Raw genomic sequence first — 23,222 nt, 5'->3', positions numbered from 1 at the left:
TAATGTTCAGTAGCTATCTCAAGAACCTTCAACATTATGATACTTGTGATCCCAACACACATGAAAAGCTCACCACTACCGTAAATAGACCCTTTGCTGTTGACTGACATGCTAAACAGACAATCGGAATGCAAGATGAAGTAGCTCACGAATGACGAAGGCCGAGTTTGGCCAATGGAATACCGTTATTTAGTGTCGACCTCTTGAACGCCTCATCACCGCCTACTTTGTGTCCGTGGCGGAGTACTACGTATATAAACAAGACAATCCGAATTTTAAAGCGCAGAGTTGTAAAAAAAACTCTCAGACGGAAACGCAAATGAACATCCGCATAACCTGACTAGAATAATCCTTTATATTCATACTGCAGCACAACAGTTTGTACAACAAGGACGTAGCTAACCGTCTCTATCTAGTCAGCTGAAAAGCGTCGTGTCAACGTTATTTTACTAGTTAACAGTTAAGCTAGCCAGAGTCATTCGTCATCTAAGCTGTCCAGTGCAAGGACCTGTGGGGATTTCTATGTAACTGTGGCTAACTACATGTAAGTAGAACCTCTTCATTAGCTACTTCAATATGTCGTTAGCGAGGTAGCTATTTATTAAGCTATATCGCTGTTCAAATCCCTAGAGACAAAGCTAACGTATGATTACAACCGCTTTCTCCGTCTTGTTTGGGTTGGATATAGGTTGGCTAACGTTAGCTAGCTAGCACAGCTAATTAGTAGTAGTAACGTTAGCTAGTTAGTTAATATATCTGACGGGGATATCTAGCCAGCTAGCTAGAAAGTTAAATCAAACTATTTTGAGCTAACAACCAGAAACGGCTTTTTAGTTAACTTGGTGGTCATTGCATAACAGTGAAGGATAAGGGCACATTTGGGGCAAGACAACAGTCTGTAACGTTAAGTTACACATCCGATTAGCGTGAATCACTTTAATGTATTTTCATTACAGGTTAAAACTATGCTGTAACGTAAGCATAGCTGCTGTTTACAATACAACATTCCCCTCACACCCTGGGTGCGTAGCTAGGTAGCCAACGTTAGCTACATTACTGATCGATGGATTTGGATTGGACGTTGTTTTGATCATTTGTATGATCTCATATATATATATATAGCTAGCTAATGTTACCAGTCATTTCTAGACGAGAAAGGCCTCAATGACCATGAATAGAAATTCAATGTGGATTATGTAACAAGGCTTCTCTCAGATAGTTCAGCTCACCAGCTGCTCTCTAACAATACATTATTCTCTAGCCGATGGTGGTTCACGGACACGGTTTCTTCTGTTACCATCGCTAGACAACATTAATTATTCCATCTCATCTTATCAAATGAATTAGGGACGCGAGTGTGTATCATCGCGCAAATATATTCTATATCAGGTGAGGATACAATGTTTCGGATCATTGGCTAATTACATTGTTACTTTAGTTGCGTTGAAAGGCGATGAGCCACCACTGTCCAGAGGTCAACTATGCTTGCTTTTAGCTGTCACTAATACCAGAAGACCGCTAGGGAACCCACAGCGCTGACTCGGTCTGCGAGTCAGTATGTTTAGGCCTTATTTATAGCTATTGATATTGTACAGCCTGCCTGGTGGACATACCAATGCACTGGACATGGAAGTGAACAGCAGAGCACATTTAGTACTAGACAGTAAATGCAATCAGGTATTTGAAGCCAACCTATTTACAACGGTGAGCTAAACATATACAATAATATATGCCATTTAGCAGATGCTTTTATCCAAAGCAACTTTGAGTCATGTGTGCATACATTTATCATGTTACTTATATGAACGTACAGTTTTGTTGTATTATGGGATGGCAGATTTAAGGGCTGTTCTTATGCAAGACACAAAGCAGAGAGCCTGGATACAGCCCTTGGCCATATACTACAAACCCCTGAGGTGCCTTATTGCTATTATAAACTGGTTACCGACATAAATAGAACAGTAAACAAGTAGTATGTCAATCAGCATCCAGGACCCAAACTGCCCGGTTTTATAATTAGCCGAATAGCATTGTTATATTTTTGTTCATTTGTGTCTCTCTTCTTCCAGGCTTAGGAACCCTACCCTGTGGAAGGATATCGTTTCAGCAACTACCACTTACTCTGTCCCCCTGTTTGGCCCAAACTGCTTACTGCTGCCTTAGAGGTTTTTGCAACGCTCAGGAATACCAACTTAATAAGCAGGAAGTAGCTATGCAGCTTGAAATCCAAGTAGCACTTAACTTTATTATTTCCTATTTGTACAACAAACTCCCCAGACGGCGCGTGAACATCTTCGGCGAGGAGCTGGAGAGGCAGCTAAAGAAGAAGTACGAGGGCCACTGGTACACAGAGAAGCCATACAAGGGCTCTGGGTACAGGTGTCTCCACGTAGGGGAGAAGGTGGACCTTGTGGTGGAGCAGGCAGCCAAGGAGAGCGGCCTGGACTTGGACGACGTCCGGGATAATCTCCCTCAGGACCTTAGTGTGTGGATTGACCCTTTCGAGGTATCCTACCAGCTTGGCGAGAAGGGGCCGGTCAAGGTGCTGTACGTGGATGATAACACTGAGAGCAACGGGTCCGAGCTGGACAAGGAGATCAAGAACAGCTTCAACCCAGAGGCCCAGGTCTTCATGCCCATCAGTGACTCTATTGGGACCTCTTCTGAGTCCAGCTCTCCCTCACCCCCCTTCGGGCAATCTGCGGCCATTAGCCCCTCCTTCATGCCGCGTTCCACCCATCCTATAACCTTCACCACCGCCACCTTCGCCGCCACCAAGTTCGGCTCCACCAAGATGAAGATCTCCGGCCGCAACAACAACGGTAACGGAAACAAGGTGGCCCGCGCGTCCCCCACCAACGACCTGGGGCTGAATGTGAACACCCTAATGAAGCAGAAAGCCATGTCCACCTCTATGTACTCTCTGTACGGCCTGGGCCAGCAGCAGAATGCCTCTGCACTCTCTCCTAACGCTAAGGAGTTTGTGTTCCCCAGCCTCCAGGGTCAGGGGAGCTCCAAAGGAGTGTTCCCCAGCGTCCAGGATCAGGGGAGCCCCGGTGGAATCTTCCCCAGCGAGGGCTCACTCAGCGTCAGCCCGCTGCAGTACAACAATGCCTTTGACGTGTTTGCGGCCTACGGAGGTCTCAACGACAAGTCCCTCAATGATGGGCTGAACTTCAACCTCAGCAACATGCAGTATTCGAACCAGCATTTCCAGCCAGTCATGGCTAGCTAAACCTGACACTACGACGTGAAGATGTTATTTATGAATGACGACGGTGGCTAGAAGGTGGGGGAAAAACACGCACATTTTAAAGAAGAACTGGACTTTCAAAGAACCTCTGAGGAGCTTTCTGTCTAGTTAGTGAAGCGGCATGTGTCCAAGGTTGCTTTTTCTCTGCCCCATTGAGTTTTGTTTTTTTACTAAAAGCTTGTTGAACAAACACGTCCAAACTTGGTTACTTAAATTCAACATGCATAGTTGTTTCTCTTTTCCTTGTTGCCAACCTAGCACAAAAAATACTCCATAACATGGATAATAATCATAATAATAATACAAGCTTCAAGTTCTGTCCTCTTAGACATGGCATATTTGTATGAATTTGCACTACTAAATGGGGTTACTTGGTCTTTTTCTAATTGTATAATTTAATTTAGGACAGAGTTTTTAAGATATCAGAGTATATATTGTTTCTATGACATGGTAGTGCATTTAGATATTTCTACTACTCCTGTGATGGCTGCAGCAGCTTTTCCTTAGTAATAAGAAGAGAAAAAAATAATATAAGGAATCGTCAGTGAAAACCATCTTTAAAGTCCATCAAATATTCTAAAGATTGCATACAGAGTATTGCTTAATGGTGGAATTCCGTGTTCAACAAGAGTTGTATTTTCTTTTGAGATTTGAAAGATTTTGCTATATTATGTACAAAAAATGTAATTGTATAAGTATTAATTTTGTACCTACATTGTGCAATACTTTATAAAAAATACACTATAACCAAGTATTTTGAGTCAGTGTCTTACATGTCAAGAGGGACTGGAATAGCTTATATTGTTTGTATTAAATGCTTAAATTATGTTGTATTTTTTTTATATATATTTGCACCTTGGTCTTTTTAATAAATTAAACTACAGTCAAAATGTGATTTGTGGATATTGGATTTATTAATAAGGACAGGGTGCATGCTTGCATTTGTTAGGCCCAGAAGCGAAGTCATTTTACTACACATTGGGAATGTGACGCATTGGAAAGTAATGGGGCTTTTTATGAAGGGAATGGACAATGAATTTAGAATGGTCCAGGCCAAGGCCTGACTCTTCACTATTCCAGGGATGGTGTTGATGTGTTTCGTTATAGTAGTCCGTAAGTAAGACTGATCAATGCACATCCATTTCACATCCACCTTCTAAATGAAGGGAATAACCTTGGCTGTTGGGCAATCCTTGGCCCTGGACGGATAAAGAAGCAAGCTGTTAGCGTAGCACCATCTACGTCATGTTGATAGTATTGTTGTGCCAAAGGGCAGTTTTAAGATAAAATACACCAAGCCAATGGACAGAATGACTTGGCAGTTTATCTCTGTAACAGTAAAAAGTACATTATTTTCTTTAAGAATGTAGTGAATTCAAAGTTGTCAAAAATATAAATAGTAAAGTACAGTTCAAATACCCCCCAAAACTACTTAAGTAGTACTTTCTAGTATTTTTATTTAAGGACTTTACACCACTGGGTAGGGGTCGTATGAAGTGTAGATTTTCTGTGTGTGGACACCCAAAACTACTTGTTATATTTTGAATGCTTAGCAGGACAGGAAAATGGTCTAATTCACACTTATCAAGAGAACATCCCTGCTCATACCTACTGCCTCTGACCTACTAAACACATGCTTTGTTTGTAAATGATGTCTGAGTGTTGGAGTGTGCCCCTGGCTATCTGTAAATGATGTCTGAGTGTTGGAGTGTGCCCCTGGCTATCCATAAATAAATACAAAACAGAAAATGGTGCCGTCTGGTTTGCTTAATATAAGGAAGTTGAAATGATTTATACTTTTGATACTTAAGTATATTTAAAACCAAATACTTTTAGACTTACTCAAGTAGGATTTTACTGGGTGACTTTCACGTTTACGCGAGTCATTTTCTAGTAAGCTATCTTTACTTTTACTCCAGTATGACAATTGGGTACTTTTTCCACCACTGCCCCTACCGCTCCTATGTTGTGCATGTGAACTCCCAGCGCTATTCATGGATATGATGGAATACTGTATGCATATGGAATATCAGTTCCTTCAGGGAGGACCCAAAGTCCATGCCCATCCCCGGGGTAACCTAGCATGTGATTGGTGTCATCATGAAAACAGGTGGAGGAGCTATTTTTGTCACATATCAAATTATTGTGACTGCATTAACCTAATATCAGGCTGTTGTGTTTCTTTGCTTTTTATAGTCTAGGCCTGTCTAATGCTATAAGAGGGTAGACAAGGAGATGACGGTCAGCCTCTGTGTTGGCCAGAGGTATCATTAGAGATGACGGTCAGCCTCTGTGTTGGCCAGAGGTATCATTAGAGATGACGGTCAGCCTCTGTGTCGGCCAGAGGTATCATTAGAGATGACGGTCAGCCTCTGTGTTGGCCAGAGGTATCATTAGAGATGACGGTCAGCCTCTGTGTTGGCCAGAGGTATCATTAGAGATGACGGTCAGCCTCTGTGTTGGCCAGAGGTATCATTAGAGATGACGGTCAGCCTCTGTGTTGGCCAGAGGTATCATTAGAGATGACGGTCAGCCTCTGTGTTGGCCAGAGGTATCATTAGAGATGACGGTCAGCCTCTGTGTTGGCCAGAGGTATCATTAGAGATGACAGTCAGCATTGACTAGAATACAGTATATACATATGAAATGAGTAAAGCAGTATGTAAACATGATTAAAGTGACCAGTGTTCCATTATTAACATGACCAGTGATTCCATGTCTATGTACATAGGGCAGCAGCCTCTAAGGTGCAGGGTTGAGTAACCAGGTGGTAGCCGGCTAGTCATGGTTGGGCTGCGGTGCAGGGGAATAGCTTGTGTTGTTATTATGCTTGAAAGACCTCTTCTCCTCCCTGTGAAGGGTCTGATGGTCTGTTAGGCATGTGGATATGACTAGAGTAATTAACCTTTGTTAATATGACTAGAGCGTTAACACAGCTAAAGTGTAAAGCCCACTTGTTAGAGGGTTCTGTGGAGGATTGAGATTACATTTTGTGGCATTCACTGAGCTTGTTTGTGTAAGTTCGATGTGTGAGTTTGATGTGTGTGTGTGTGTGTGTGTGTGTGCGTGTGTGTGTGTGTGTGTGTGTGTAACACTATTACAGTATGAACATGACACACACACACACACAAACACACACACACGTGTGCATGTGGTTAAATAGAGCCCCAGATGGTCCTGTGTTACTCCAGCTGGGTGTCTCCCAGGGTGTGTGATGTTGTTGCTGGGCTCCCATCTAGTCCAGGCCACAGTGTACTTTCACTAAAGATACCTCTCATATTAGTGTTCCACAATGCAGACAATGCAACGTGTTCCTCACCCTCTTGTGAACTCCTGTCAGGTTATTGGACGTGGCTGTGATAGCACTGTAGATTCTATTTTTGTATTTACCCCCTCAACCTTTACGGATGACAGTAGAGACAGTTTGATGGACTAGAACGACAACAGAGAGAACACGGCATAGTGTAGCTGACCTTTATGACTACGTGAATGAGAAGAGGAAGATGGCACCTGTTCCCAGTTATTGCGTTTGGCCGGCGCGGTGCGACCCAGTGACATTTGAAGTGGCTCACGGTCCAAAGATACCACATGACACGCGGGTGTGAGAGTATCCTTCATTTTCACAATCTTCGGCAAACGTTTTAAAGTAAACATTAAACAGTTTATTGGAGAAATAGAGATGAGAGAGAAGGATACTCCAGTGTTGCTGAATGTTAAACTACAGTTAGTGACTACAGCCTGAGTTGTGTTTGGCCGAGATAGAACCTCACTCAGTTTTCTGCTTTCAAGTGTTGCCAAGTCATTTCACCGCAGATCATCCTTCTCAACCCTATTCTCATTCAGCCAGACAGTCATTCAACTTAGAAGCACCACTGCTCAGCAAAATAGAACAATAATGCATATTTCACGACGACTCGAGCTCCGGAAGAGCTGAATTGAATACTAAAAATGTTCTACCACCGCAGACTGCACTCCCTCCCTCCCTCCCTCCCTCCCTCCCTCCCTCCCTCCCTCCCTCCCTCCCTCCCTATCTTTCTCTCTCTCTCTCGCTCTCTCTCTCTCTCTCTCTCTCAACTTCTTGTTTTGGTTTGCAGATACAGTTGAAGGTTAAGGTAATGAGTAGGTGTCTTCGCACACATCAATAGGTTTAAAAATAGAACGTACAGAGCTCTTCTGCTTTACCATCAGAGGAGAATCCTTTCTATCCCTCTCTCCCTCTCTCTCTCTCTCTCCCGCTATGCATCCCTCTCTCTCTGCTCTCTGGCTTCTCCCTCCCTCCCTCCCTCCCTCCCTCCCTCCCTCCCTCCCTCCCTCCCTCCCTATCTGTATGCAAATACTGTAGCTAGGAAACCATGCAACTGCGTATCACCCAGAACCAGAGTTGACGTAACACCTCATCTGCGTTAGAAGGAGAGAGGGAGGGGAGGGAGAGAGGGAGGGGAGGGGAGGGAGAGAGGGAGGGGAGGGGATATTAATTGGGGTTTGTTTACAGTTTTCAGTCTGCTGTAGTCCCCTGTCCCTCCCTCCATCTCTCCACAGTCTTCTATTTAGAGGACTATGCCTCAGCCCACTCTCTATCCCTTCCAGAGTCCACCCCTCTCCCCCTCTCTATCCCTTCCAGAGTCCACCCCTCTCCCCTCTACCCTCTCTCTATCCCTTCCAGAGTCCACCCCTCTCCTCCTCTCATTCCCTTCCAGAGTCCACCCCTCTCCCCCTCTCTATCCCTTCCAGAGTCCACCCCTCTCTCCCTCTAAATCCCTTACAGAGTCCACCCCTCTCCCCTCTCCCCTCTCCCCTCTCTCTATCCCTTCCAGAGTCCACCCCTCTCCTCCTCTCATTCCCTTCCAGAGTCCACCCCTCTCCCCTCTCTCTATCCCTTCCAGAGTCCACCCCTCTCTCCCTCTAAATCCCTTACAGAGTCCACCCCTCTCCCCTCTCTCTATCCCTTACAGAGTCCACCCCTCTCCTCCTCTCATTCCCTTCCAGAGTCCACCCCTCTCCTCCTCTCATTCCCTTCCAGAGTCCACCCCTCTCCCCCTCTCTGTCCCTTCCAGAGTTCACCCCTCTCTCCCCCTCTCTATCCTTTCCAGAGTCCACCCCTCTCTCCCTCTAAATCCCTTACCGAGTCCACCCCTCTCCCCCTCTCTATCCCTTACCGAGTCCACCCTCTCCCCTCTCACCTCTCTCATTCCCTTCCAGAGTCCACCCCTCTCCTCCCTCTCTATCCCTTCCAGAGTCCACCCCTCTCCCCCCTCTCTTTCCCTTTGAGTCCACCCTCTCCCCCTCTCTCTATCCCTTACAGAGTCCACCCCTCTCCCCTCTCTCTATCCCTTCCAGAGTCCACCCCTCTCCCTCTCTCTATCCCTTCCAGAGTCCACCCCTCTCCCCCTCTCTATCCCTTACAGAGTCCACCCCTCTCTCCCCCCTCTCTATCCCTTCCAGAGTTCACCCCTCTCCCCTCTCTCTATCCCTTACAGAGTCCACCCCTCTCTCCCCCCTCTCTATCCCTTCCAGAGTTCACCCCTCTCCTCTCTCTCTATCCCTTCCAGAGTTCACCCCTCTCCCCTCTCTCTATCCCTTCCAGAGTCCACCCCAAGTTCTATTTAAAATACTAGTTTTGATGTCTGCGCCAAAGAAGGTGCAGTGACATCCAGTCGGTCTCTTGTAAAGAGATGCCTTTGAACAGTGCCAAAGAGGTAGCCATACCTCTGGTGGAATGAGCCCTCAGGCCCCTCCGGGGGGCTGTAAACCCTTGCTATTATAAGCCAATATAATAGCCTCCACTATTCAATGGGCTAGTCATTGACGAGAGAGGGGCCAACCCTTGCAGGGGGGCGGCCAAGACATGAAGAGTTGGTCACTTTTTTACGCCATGCTTTCGTTCTATCCAAGTACATGTGCAAAGCACGGTGGAGACACTCTTCTTCCATAGAAGTGAAGGGCAGTGGGTGGAAAGCCACAGGCAGTCAGCGAAGCTGTTTTTTGAAGGAGAGATATTTTAACCCCATGCTTTTCAGCGGCTCAGAAGGTTGCTGTGAAAATCGCCTGAAGCTCAATAGACAGATCCCAAGATGGGGCTAAAGGCTTGGAGACTGGGCGCAAGCGACGCGCTCCCTTCATGAAAGGAAATAACAGAAGGCGTTTCCCTACCAGGTTATTGTGGAAGCATATATGACAGGCCGAGATAGCGGCTAAATAGACCTCAGCAGTGGAGACAACCTTCCCTCTGTTAATAAGGTCCTGCAAGAAGCATTGGTAAGGAATGGTCTGTTTTTTGGTCACACCATTTCTCAAGCTTGTAGAAGGGGCTCATGCACTCTGGACAGTGTCGTGACTCCGAGACCAACCCACTGGGCAAAACTGGTGGAATCAACGTTGTTTCAACAACAAAACAATCAATGTGATGACATTGAATCAACGTGGAAAACTGATTGGATTTGAAAAAAGTCATCAATGTAAGGGAATTCCGTCCATTTTTCACCCAACTTTAAACCTAAATCAAAATGACGTGGTGAAATGTTTTGTTGATTTCACGTTGAATTCACGTCAGTTGACAATTCAACCAAACGTAAATCAAAACTATTCGTTGAAATGACGTCTGTGCCCACCCACATGAAAAAATACAATATATATATTTTTTTCAGACTTTACTGTATTATTCACTGTAGTGTTTATTTGAAAGTCCACAAAAACATTACAGTGAATACTGTAGTATTTACTGTAGTCAACTGTAATATACTGTAGTATTTAAAGTTTACTATAGTGTTAATACTGTAGTAAAAGAAAACTGTAGTATACAGTATACTAAAGTCATTCATGTAGTGTTTTTTCAGATTGTAGTATACGATAGTATTTATGATAGTGTTTTCGCGGACTGTAGTATACTGTAGTATTTACTGTAGCGTTTTTGCGGACTGTAGTATACTGTAGTGTTTTTGCGGATATAACTGTAGTATTTTCTGTAGTGTTTTTGTTTCATTATCTTTGACATAGTTGTGGAGGGCTTACTCCTTGAGGATACCTACTGGAGAATACTAAAATAGCAAATGTTCTATAATCTGTAGATAGGTGGGACTGTGATCTGAACAGCTAGTTCAGAGCTTCTGCTCTTATCTGTCATCTGTAGGAAACGCAATATATGGTCGATACTTGGCATGTCGTTTTCTCACTCATTGGTGGCACAAACTGGGATTTGGGGAATGGGCAGGTTATATACAAACTAAATACTGTAGTATTTACTATAGTTAAAAATGCGTAGTGTTTTTGCGGAGTGTAGTGTTTTTGCAGACATTACTGTTGTATTTACTACAAGTGTTATTTTTTTCATATAAAACTGTAGTATTTAATATAGTGTTCTCCAGTATAGTACAACATTATATAGTAAGTACTACACATGATTGAGGGATACTACAGTGTGTAGCATAGTATTCTACAGTATACTACGGTTTACTATAGAATTCTATAGTAAGTATACTGTAGTATTCTATTGTAAATTGTAGTATTTTTTCATGTGAGCAATGCCTGTCGCATTCAGATTGAACAGCTCACGGTCCAGGCCCAGAGGGCCATGGTTTCTGGATGGAACATCTCTCCGTTCGCCTGGGTCAAAAGATCAGTCCTAGCGGTACTACTGGATGATGGATGCCATCAACCCCAGGTCTCGGAGGCACGTTCTGAGCGTGATCAAGTGTGCCCCCGTCGAACAGGGAGAGGCACTGTCGGAAAGTTGTGATGCGGTTGTCCAATAGAGTAACTCGATAAGAGAGAGAATCCAGCTTGACCCCTAGGTTTTCTGTTCTCTGTGTGGGCACCAAACAGCTATTTTCTGGTTGACCTTGAACCCTTACTCTGACCCTAGCTAGTTAGCACACTGCTAGCCGGAGAAAGCGCTTGCTTTCTTTGTCTCTCGACGAACAAAGAGTGTCTCTTGACCGTCAACCTGTGAAGCAAGGGTGGTTAGTCTAGTCAATGCGGCATGGGTGCAAGAAGAGAGCTGGCAATTCTTCCTTTCCTGGTAGAAAAGCTAATTTGGTGTAGCTAGACTTGCGGCGAGTTACCTGGGTTAGCTAAGCCTTACGGTGAGAGCTAGCCCTTTGTAGTGTGGTTAGCTAGCCTACCAGCTAGCTAGCCAAGTTAGTTAAAGCCTTGCGGCGTGAGCTTACCAAGTCTCGATAACTAGCCGTGGGACGCTAGCTACCAACGGCGACTGAGGACTAGAAAATAAATTATACTGGAAGGAAAACTTTTTATTTAGGTCAGTACTCAACACTATCGACAGGCTGAGGTCCTACGTTCGGCAAACGTTTACGTCATGGTTCGCCTGAGAACAGTTCAGTAGGAAGACAGGGAATCACCCACGTGACTCACGGCAGGAGAATTCCTCTCTGACTCCCGTACAGGCCAGTGGATTTCTGGTCAGTCAGGGAGAATTCCTCTCTGACTCCCATACAGGCCAGTGGATTTCTGGTCAGTCAGGGAGAATTCCTCTCTGACTCCCATACAGGCCAGTGGATTTCTGGTCAGTCAGGGAGAATTCCTCTCTGACTCCCATACAGGCCAGTGGATTTCTGGTCAGTCAGGGAGAATTCCTCTCTGACTCCCATACAGGCCAGTGGATTTCTGGTCAGTCAGGGAGAATTCCTCTCTGACTCCCATACAGGCCAGTGGATTTCTGGTCAGTCAGGGAGAATTCCTCTCTGACTCCCGTACAGGCCAGTGGATTTCTGGTCAGTCAGGGAGAATTCCTCTCTGACTCCCATACAGGCCAGTGGATTTCTGGTCAGTCAGGGAGAATTCCTCTCTGACTCCCATACAGGCCAGTGGATTTCTGCTCAGTCAGGGAGAATTCCTCTCTGACTCCCATACAGGCCAGTGGATTTCTGGTCAGTCAGGGAGAATTCCTCTCTGACTCCCATACAGGCCAGTGGATTTCTGCTCAGTCAGGGAGAATTCCTCTCTGACTCCCGTACAGGCCAGTGGATTTCTGGTCAGTCAGGGAGAATTCCTCTCTGACTCCCATACAGGCCAGTGGATTTCTGGTCAGTCAGGGAGAATTCCTCTCTGACTCCCGTACAGGCCAGTGGATTTCTGGTCAGTCAGGGAGAATTCCTCTCTGACTCCCATACAGGCCAGTGGATTTCTGCTCAGTCAGGCACTTCCAGGAGTATTAGGAACACCATCCATCACACTCTTTTTCTATTGGCTAGAGGAGGTGGGAAAAGATATGAGGTCATTCTTCGGCGGGACAGCAGTGGAGAAGGTGGAAAGTTGCTTGGCGTACATATCACTGACAAACTGAAATGGTCCACCCACACAGACATTGTGGTGAAGAAGGCGCAACAGCGTCTCTTCAACCTCAGGAGGCTGAAGAAATGTAGCCTGTCACCTAAAACCCTCACAAACTTTTACAGATGCACAATTGAGAGCATCCTGTCGGACTGTATCACCGCCTGGTACGGCAACTGCACCGCCCACAACCGCAGGGCTCTCCAGAGGGTGGTGCGGTCTGCCCAACGCATTACCTGGGGCAAACTACCCGCCCTCCAGGACACCTACAGCACCCGATGTCACAGGAAGGCCAAAAAGATCATAAAGGACAACTACCACCCGAGCCACTCCCTGTTCACCCCGCTATCATCCAGAAGGCGAGGTCAGTACAGGTGCATCAAAGATGGGACAGAGAGAATGAAAAACAGCCTCTATCTCAAGGCCATCAGACTGTTAAATAGCCATCACCAGCACAGAGAGGCTGCTGACTACATTCAGACTTGAAAATCACATTTTACATTTACATTTTAGTCATTTAGCAGGCGCTCTTATCCAGAGCGACTTACAGGAGCAATTAGGGTTAAGCGCCTTGCTCAAGGGCACATTGGCAGATTTTTCACCTAGTCGGCTCAGGGATTAGAACCAGCGACCTTTCGGTTACTGGCACAACGCTCTTAACCAATAAGCTACCTGCCGCCCTGCCTGGCCACTTTAACAAATAGAACACTAGTCACTTTAATAATGCCACTTTAATAATGTTTACATATCTTGCATTACCCATCTCATATGTATATACTGTATTCTATACTATCTATTGCATCTTAGACTATGCCACTCTGATAATGATAATGACATTGCTCATCCATATATTTATATATTCTTATTCCATTCCTTTACTTAGATTTGTGTGTATTAGGTTTTTGTTGTAGAACTGTTAGATATTACTTGCTAGATATTGCTGCACTGTCGGAACTAGAAGCACAAGCATTTCGCTACACTCGCAATAACATCTGCTAACCACGTATATGTGACCAATAAAAATGTATTTTATTTTATTTAATTTTATTTGAGAAGTAGGTAGAAGAGGTTGAAGTTTCCCCCAACCTCTGGTCAAGGACCAGGTCTTACATCACCCCGTAAAGCTGGGATCCTTAATGGTGAAACAGACGCGTCCATTTGGGATATTAGTACAACAAAGAAGTTACTTTAATCAACGAACACTGTTTTTTTTTTCTCTTCCATTGGACATCATTGCACTTGAGATAAAAACAACAGATTATGTACTGCAATTGTTTGTACCAAACTGCTCGGCGCACCCCACTGACAGTTCGTCCACAAAACCAATAACAAAGTTACTGGGGGCGAACAGTGGCGCTGTTTCCCCTAATGCGGATTCCATCTTCAGTAGTTACGATACCAACTATGTGGCCTTGTGGTTAGAGTATCCAGGTTAGGGGTTCGATCCCCAGCCAAGTTATACCAAAGGCTCTTGGCATTAAGGAGATGGATTGGGGGTAAAAAGGTTGTGATAGGTCAATCCGACGTCTGCAATAGCTGTGCAGCGTTTATGGTGATACGGCCCCTGCAGAAGTCAAGGCATTCATGCTTCGCAGAGCTGTTGTCAAGGAAGTGTGTTTGTGTTTATACAGGACCTCCCGCCCCCACCTACCATCAACCAATCATGTCAATGTGGAGCTATACAGAGCCCTCCGCATTGTTACAAAATGCTGTACCGCACAGCGATGCGGTACGGAGCTCAGTTTGGCCTCTGGATGCTTTGCAATTGCGTCACACCCTCCACACGGAGCCTCCGACCACTTTTTTCTAAGGACTAAGGTCCTGTCCAGCGGGTACTTGTACATCAGAAATGGGACAAAGCTTACTTGTCCAAGGCTTACTTTATTAATGGTTAAGGTTAGGATTGGTGGTAGGGATATCCTACCACCTGATCCTAAATCTGTGGTTAGGGATATATTCTACCTCAAGCTATGAGAATGAGGTGTTTGAAGCATGAAAATATTATTTTTTTCATCAGTGTCAAAGCAGTGTTGTTGCCCCACAGCCATGGGTAATTTATGTCTCAGCTCAAAAAGGAGATGGTGAGTGTTGAGCTGAACTGTCATCCATCAGCCAGCTGCTGCTGCTGCTGTTATATTGGTGTTCGGAGAAGGTAGAGAAGGCAGAGAAGCTAGAGAAGATAGAGAAGGTAGAGAAGGAAGAGAAGGAAGAGAAGTTAGAGAAATTAGAGAAGGAAGAGAAAGTAGAGAAGATAGAGAAGGAAGAGAAGGTAGAGAAGGTAGAGAAGGAAGAATAAAGAAAAGGAGGTAGAGAAGGAAGACAAGGTAGAGAAGGTAGAGAAGGAAGATAAGGTAGAGAAGGTAGAGAAGGTAGAGAAGGAGGAGAAAGTAGAGAAGGAAGAGAAGGTAGAGAAGGAAGAAGAGAAGGTAGAGAAGGTAGAGAAGGAAGAAGAGAAGGTAGAGAAGGAAGAGAAGGAAGAGAAGGAAGAGAAGGTAGAAGAAAGAAGAGAAGGTAGAGAAGATAGAGAAGGTGGAGAAGGAAGAGAAGGTAGAGAAGGAAGAGAAGGAAGAGAAGGTAGAAGAAATAAGAGAAGGTGGAGAAGATAGAGAAGGGGGAGAAGGTAGAGAAGATAGAGAAGGTACAGAAGGAAGAGAAGGTAGAGAAGGTAGAGAAGGTACAGAAGGAAGAGAAGGTAGAGAAGAAAGAGAAGATAGAGAAGGAAGAGAATGATGAAGAAAAAAGAGAAGGTAGAAGAAAGAAGAGAAGGTAGAGAAAGTTGAAGAAAGAAGAGAAGTTAGAGAAGGTAGAGGAGGGGAAATCAGTTCTGCTGCAGCACTTACTGAGTTTCTCCTGCGTTTAAATATTTAAATATTTCAGCAGCACATACAGTAAATGCACTAAAAAAGTCAAGGTGGAGGGAAAAATCCAACGTCTGGTCTCGTTACCGGATGCTTTTAGGCGTAGGTTACTCTTCAAGATAAAGTGCTCTAGGAGGAGAATCTGTCTGCTGAATGAAATAGAGCCAGCCTCAGATGATGTTAGTCCACAATAGTGGATCTTCTATTCCCAAACTTTTTGTCGTCACCGGCCCATTCATAGCAAGTAGCTCTCGCTGTATGGCTACTGCTGTATCTATAATGGATGGTTCCTTAAAGGTAACAAAGGTAAACAAACGTAGATGTCATCTATGGAATGTGGAAACTTGCCACCCTACCAAACATTACTAAATTATTATCTTAGTGACACCTCCCACCTATTACCTTTAACCTTGTTACAGACGTAACTCTGGGAATATTTGTGCATAGCCCTGGCACACCTATATTTTTCTGATTCCTTCCGTCAGATGGCGTCATTCTAACGCAACACGCCGTTGTCAGGTCAGTGCCAACAGCCGTCACGCTATCTGATGTAAGACAATGGGGCCAGGGATAGAGAATACTGCATGGCTCTGGTTTCGACACACTGGTTTCGAGACATACTTGAAAGAGGAGTTTTGTGGTTACCATGGCTACTGTTGTAATCAGGAACAGCTGTAGAAACATGTAGGTAAGAATCAACCTCATTCCGTAATCAGAATCAAGACATTCCTATACCAACCAGTTATAATGATCAAAATTGTCCAGGACTAGTATCATTTTTGATAGGAAGAGTACATGGAACTTTCAAATGTTGGTCCAACAGATAACTTTTAACCCAGCCATGCAGAGCCAAAGGCACTAGAGTGGTGATGTGAAATGTAAGACGCGAACCTCAGGAGGAGCTGGTCCTCATAGCTCCCTACTGTCAACACTAGAAAAATACGGAGTATGAATCTGAGATTGAGTTATGTGTTGGGGTTGGTAGTTATGATGACCTAGAAAGATGGGAGCTCCTCTTAGACAAACCAATGTGTGGAATTTCAGATAGACCCGAGAAGGCAGGGAACAGATGAAATATTTGGAACTGTAGTTGGCTCGCCCTCTCTCTCTCTCTCTCTCTCTCTCTCTCTCTCTCTCTCTCACATCTCTCTATACAGTGCCTTCAGAAAGTATTCAGACTCGTTGACTTATTTCACATTTTGTTGTGTTACAGCCTGAATTCAAAATGGATTAAATCGATTTTTATTCTCACCCATCTACACACAATACCCCATAATGACAAAGTGAAATCATGTTTTTATTCATTTTTTTGCTATTTTATTCAAAATGAAATACAGAAATATCTCATTTACATAGGTATTCACACCCCTGAGTCAATACTTTGTAGAAGCACCCTTGGCAGCGATTACAGCTGTGAGTCTTTCTGGTTAAGTCTCTAAGAGCTTTCCACACCTGGATTGTGCAACATTTGCCCATTATTCTTTTCAAATTCTTTAAGCTCTGTCAATTGGTTGTTGATCATTGCTAGACAACCATTTTCAGGTCTTGCCATAGATTTTCATATAGATTTAAGTCAAAACTGTAACTCAGCCAATTAGGAACATTAACTGTCTTCTTGGTAAGAAACTCCAATTTCGATTTGGCCTTGTGATTTAGGTTATTGTCCTGCTGAAGGGTGAATTCATCTCTGGTGGAAAGCAGACTGAACCAGATTTTCCTCTAGGATTTTAACTGTGCTTAGCTCCATTTAGTTTATTTTTTATTCTGAAAAACTCCCCAGTCCTTAATGATTACAAGCATACCCATAACATGATGCAGCCACCACTATGCTTGAAAATATGGAGAGTGGTACTCAGTGATGCGTTGAATTGGATTTGCCCCAAACATACAGTGGCTTGCGAAAGTATTCACCCCCCTTGGCATTTTTACTACTTTGTTGCCTTACAACCTGGAATTAAAAATAGATTTTTGGGGGGTTTGTATCATTGGATTTACACAACATGCCTACCACTTTGAAGATGCAAAATATGTTTTATTGTGAAACAAAGAAAAGATAAGACAAAAAAATCAGAAAACTTGAGCGTGCATAACTATTCAGCCCCCAAAGTCAATACTTTGTAGAGCCACCTTTTGCAGCAATTACAGCTGCAAGTCTCTTGGGGTATGTCTCTATAAGATTGGCACATCTAGCCACTGGGATTTTTGCCCATTCTTCAAGGCAAAACTGCTCCAGCTCCTTCAAGTTGGATTGGTTCCGCTGGTGTACAGCAATCTTTAAGTCATACCACAGATTATCTATTGGATTGAGGTCTGGGCTTTGACTAGGCCATTCCAAGACATTTAAATGTTTCCCCTTAAACCACTCAAGTGTTGCTTTAGCAGTATGCTTAGGGTCATTGTCCTGCTGGAAGGTGAACCTCCGTCCCAGTCTCAAATCTCTGGAAGACTGGAACAGGTTTCCTTCAAGAATTTCCCTGTATTTAGCGCCATCCATCATTCCTTCAATTCTGACCAGTTTCCCAGTCCCTGCCGATGAAAAACATCCCCACAGCATGATGCTGCCACCACCATGCTTCACTGTGGGGATGGTGTTCTCGGGGTGATGAGAGGTGTTGGGTTTGCGCCAGACATAACATTTTCCATGATGGCCAAAAAGCTCAATTTTAGTCTCATCTGAGCAGAGTACATTCTTCCATATGTTTGGGGAGTCTCCCACATGCCTTTTGGCGAACACCAAACGTGTTTGCTTATTTTTTTCTTTAAGCAATGGCTTTTTTCTGGCCACTCTTCCGTAAAGCCCAGCTCTGTGGAGTGTACGGCTTAAAGTGGTCCTATGGACAGATACTCCAATCTCCGCTGTGGAGCTTTGCAGCTCCTTCAGGGTTATCTTTGGTCTCTTTGTTGCCTCTCTGATTAATGCCCTCCTTGCCTGGTACGTGAGTTTTGGTGGCAGGTTTGTTGTGGTGCCATATTCTTTCCATCTTTTAATAATGGATTTAATGGTGCTCTGTGGGATGTTCAAAGTTTCAGATATTTTTTTATAACCCAACCCTGATCTGTACTTCTCCACAACTTTGTCTCTGACATGTTTGGAGAGCTCCTTGGTCTTCATGGTGCCGCTTGCTTGGTGGTGCCCCTTGCTTAGTGGTGTTGCAGACTCTGGGGTCTTTCAGAACAGGTGTATATATACAGAGATCATGTGACACTTAGATTGCACACAGGTGGACTTGATTGAACTAATATGTGACTTCTGAAGGTAATTGGTTGTAGCAGATCTTATTTAGGGGCTTCATAGCACACATATGCACACACCACTTTTCCGTTATTTATTTTTTAGAATTCTTTGAAACAAGTTATTTTTTTCATTTCACTTCACCAATTTGGACTATTTTGTATATGTCCATTACATGAAATCCAAATAAAAATCAATTTAAATTACAGGTTGTAATGCAACAAAATAGGAAAAATAGGATGAATACTTTTGCAAGGCACTGTAACACTTTGCATTCAGGACCAAAAGTTAATTGCTTTGCCACATTTTTTTGCAGTATTACTTTAGTGCCTTGTTGCAAACAGGATGCATGTTTTGGAATATTTGTATTCTGTACAGGCTTCCTTCTTTTACATTTAAATTTAAATTTTAGTCATTTAGCAGACACTTTTCCAGAGCGACTTACAGTTAGTGAGTGCATACATTTTCATACAATATATATTAATGAGTGTAGGGAGGACAGTGGACTCCCGGTGAACAGAAGTTATCATGTTTTGTCTGTAATTAAAACTTTAGTGTTGCTGATTTAAGATTTAGCATAGTGAAAACTAACGAAATGTACATTTTTCTCCTCCTCCACCCTATCTCTCTCTTTGAAATGGAGAAAGTCAAAAGCTCCTGCTGAAATGTCATCATCAGTTGTACGACGAGAGATTATAGATCTGAGTGATTATAGATCAGAGGCCATGTCTTGGAGGTGTAAACATACAAATCAACTGAGAATGTTAATCATGTTCTATTTTCTGTTCATTTATAAGTAATTTCAAAGTTTATGTAATGTTGAACAGCATGTTCAAAAATGAGGGACTGTTGGATTCTATCTTGAAATATATACTTATTCATGTTCCTATACTAGAATTACGTTGCATGTATAATGTTATTGTTGAATCTCATGGATCTCATGGATCCTATGGAGAGGGTAACAGTCTGGTTTCAGTCACTGATAAGGTTGGATAGCTGTGGATTAGGGAGGAGTGAGGAATGTGGGCCGAGATCAGGTCAAAGGAAGTGACAAGGAACAGAGATATATCATAAAAATTAGTTTCTCATTAAAAGATGGGAATCGGTACAATTCTAGATAGCGTAGCATCTCAAAGAGAACTCTATCATCTTTTTGAAATCCACACCACATGTACCATGTAAAACAAACATGTGTCTCCGATTAGGAATCACATCAGCTCTCGTCATTACATTTCTATCTGTAACATTCCTAATTTGTTGCAGAAACAGGGTCCAGGTGGTCGTGTTGCTTCTGATAGAAACATACCCAGAACATGGTTGCCATATTCTCAGAATATCAGAACTGTGTATATTTATAGTAGCATGTCTGTACTTTCTCACATTTGCCATTTAAGCAATGATGATGCCAGTTATACCAAAACTATACACAACACAGAGTTCCATATCCAAGTTTTAATGTGAAAAAAATAGAAAAATTGTAACAGAATCACTTGGGGACCAGTGTTGGGTGTAATATATTTATTTTATGAGTAATGGCGTAATATAATGAGGTACTGTCGTCAAATATTGTAATATTATTACAATATATATTACTTTCATAAGCATATCTCTACTGGCATGTTATATGTATATATAGTTTAACGCCTTGTCTCATGCTTATGGAATTCATGCTGTAGGCGTAAAGCCACAAATCTAAGAAAGAACGCAGCTGTGTTGTTACCCTGCTTAACCTTTTCCTTGTGAAAATGCTCCCATTATTTTTAAGTTAATCGAGGAGAAAGAAAATGTTTGTCAAATGTTAACTCTGCAAAGGCATCATTGATCTCTTCGTCCGGAAACACCACATCAAACCTGAAAAAGCATCTGGAGGTCATGCAATCCATATAGTAGGGGCTTAATTCATTTATTTCCATTGACATGCACAAAGCTGGTAGCCAAAGTTACAGAAATGCGTAACAGAGGAGAAAACAGAGAAACTCACGAGTTGGGGTCCCCCCGGAGGTCAGGCCCCCCAGATAGCAGATGAACATGTCATAAGCCATATAAAAAATAAAATCACGACAGCTGTGATGGAAACCGCTAGTTTCTGTACAACTTTGTAAATGGCTACAGATAATTTGTTGGTTTGACACGGTGGGATCTTTTTATGTCGGTAAAATCTATAATGCTAGAAATGGGCGTGGAAACGCCTGTATGCACAAATATTGATATAATAATCATCATATCGAAGTAAACTTGGAGTCACACGATGATATGTGGTCCTCCCACTACGACTAAGTTTATTAGACTACAGATTAAATATACTGAACAGAAATATAAATGCAACATGCAACAATTTCTAAGATTTTACTAAGTTACAGTTCATACAAGAAAATCAGTCAATGGAAATAAATGAATTAGGCCCTAATACATGGATTTCACATGACTGGGAATACACATGCATCTGTGGGTCACAGATACCTTTAAAAAAAAAAAGTAGGGGCGTGGATCAGAAAACCAGTCAGTATCTGGTGTGACCACCATTTGCCTCATGCAGCGCGACACATCTCCTTTGCATAGAGTTGATCAGGCTGTTGATTGTGGCCTGTGGAATGTTGTCCCACTCCTCTTCAATGGCTGTGTGAAGTTGCTGGATATTGGCAGGAACTGGAACACGCTGGCATATACGTCGATCCAGAGCATCCCAAACATGTTCAGTGGGTGACATGTCTGGTGAGTATGCAGGCCATGGAAGAACTGGGATATTTTCAGCTTCCAGGAATTGTGTACAGATCCTTGTGACATGGGGCCGTGCATTATCATGCTGAAGCATGAGGTGATGTCGTTTCACTCTGACAATTAGGTTAGTTTTGTGGAGTAACTACAATGTTGTTGATCCATCCTCAGTTTTCTCCTATCACGGCCATTAAACTCTGTAACTGTTTTAAAGTCACCATTGGCCTCATGGTGAAATACCTGAGCGGTTCCCTTCTTCTCCGACAGCTGGGTTAGGAAGGACGCCTCTATCTTTGTAGTGACTGGGTGTATTGATACACCATCAAAAATGTGATTAATAACTTCACCATGCTCAAAGGGATATTCAATGTCTGCTTTTTTTTTTTTTTACCAATCTACTAATAGGTACTCTTCTTTGCGAGGCATTTGAAAACCTCCCTGGTCTTTGTGGTTGAATCTGTGTTTGAAATTCACTGCTCGACTGAGGGACCTTACAGATAATTACAGATAATTGTATGTGATGTTAAACATTATTATTGCAAGTTATCACGTGAATTGTTAAGCAAGTTTTTACTCCTTAACTTATTTAGGCTTGCCATAACAAAGGGGTTGAATACTTATTGACTCAATACATTTAATCTTTTAATTTTAATTAATTTGTTTAAAAACTAAAAAAACATAATTCCACTTTGCCGTTATGGGGTATTGTGTGTAGGCCAGAGACAAAACATCTAAATGTAATCCATTTTAAATTCAGGCTGTAACAGAAAAACATGTGGAAAATGTCAAGGGGTGTCAATAGTTACAGTGGGGAGAACAAGTATTTGATACACTGCCGATTTTGCAGGTTTTCCTACTTACAAAGCATGTAGAGGTCTGTAATTTTTATCATAGGTACACTTCAACTGTGAGAGACGGAATCTAAAACAAAAATCCAGAAAATAACATTGTATGATTTTTAAGTAATTAATTTGCATTTTATTGCATGACATAAGTATTTGATACATCAGAAAAGCAGAACTTAATATTTGGTACAGAAACCTTTGTTTGCAATTACAGTGATCATACGTTTCCTATGGGTCTTGACCAGGTTTGCACACACTGCAGCAGGGATTTTGGCCCACTCCTCCATACAGACCTTCTCCAGATCCTTCAGGTTTCGGGGCTGTCGCTGGGCAAGACAGACTTTCAGCTCCCTCCAAAGATTTTCTATTAGGTTCAGGTCTGGAGACTGGCTAGGCCACTCCAGGACCTTGAGATGCTTCTTACGGAGCCACTCCTTAGTTGCCCTGGCTGTGTGTTTCGGGTCGTTGTCATGCTGGAAGACCCAGCCACGACCCATCTTCAATGCTCTTACTGAGGGAAGGAGGTTGTTGGCCAAGATCTCGCGATACATGGCCCCATCCATCCTCCCCTCAATACGGTGCAGTCATCCTGTCCCCTTTGCAGAAAAGCATCACCAAAGAATAATGTTTCCACCTCTATGCTTCACGGTTGAGATGGTGTTCTTGGGGTTGTACTCATCCTTCTTCTTCCTCCAAACACGGCGAGTGGAGTTTAGACCAAAAAGCTCTATTTTTGTCTCATCAGACCACATGAACTTCTTCCATTCCTCCTCTGGATCATCCAGATGGTCATTGGCAAACTTCAGACGGGCCTGGACATGCGCTGGCTTGAGCAGGGGGACCTTGCGTGCGCTGCAGGATTTTAATCCATGACGGCGTAGTGTGTTACTAATGGTTTTCTTTGAGACTGTGGTCCCAGCTCTCTTCAGGTCATTGACCAGGTCCTGCCGTGTAGTTCTGGGCTGATCCCTCACCTTCCTCATGATCATTGATGCCCCACGAGGTGAGATCTTGCATGGAGCCCCAGACCGAGG

General features: G+C 43.4%; 1 protein-coding gene across 1 annotated transcript; it reads left to right on the top strand.

Moving 5' to 3' along the window:
• Positions 1-282: 282 nt before the first annotated feature.
• On the top strand, positions 283-4,148 carry LOC311132314 (protein Tob1-like). Its single transcript, XM_084165563.1, has 2 exons — positions 283-544; positions 2,070-4,148. The coding sequence occupies exon 2, from the start codon at positions 2,213-2,215 to the stop codon at positions 3,233-3,235; it is 1,023 nt and encodes a 340-aa protein (XP_084021689.1). The 5' UTR covers positions 283-544; positions 2,070-2,212; the 3' UTR covers positions 3,236-4,148.
• The last annotated feature ends 19,074 nt before the right edge of the window (positions 4,149-23,222 follow it).

Source organism: Coregonus lavaretus, assembly GCF_964263955.1.
Source record: "Coregonus lavaretus genome assembly, chromosome: 1".
NCBI lineage: Eukaryota > Metazoa > Chordata > Actinopteri > Salmoniformes > Salmonidae > Coregonus > Coregonus lavaretus.
The sequence above is the reverse complement of the archived record's forward strand: the minus strand, read 5'-3'. Positions and strand labels throughout refer to the sequence as shown.

Coding starts and splice junctions, on each gene's coding strand:
- LOC311132314 (XM_084165563.1), top strand. CDS start 2,213: ATGCAGCTTGAAATCCAAGTAGCACTTAACTTTATTATTTCCTATTTG.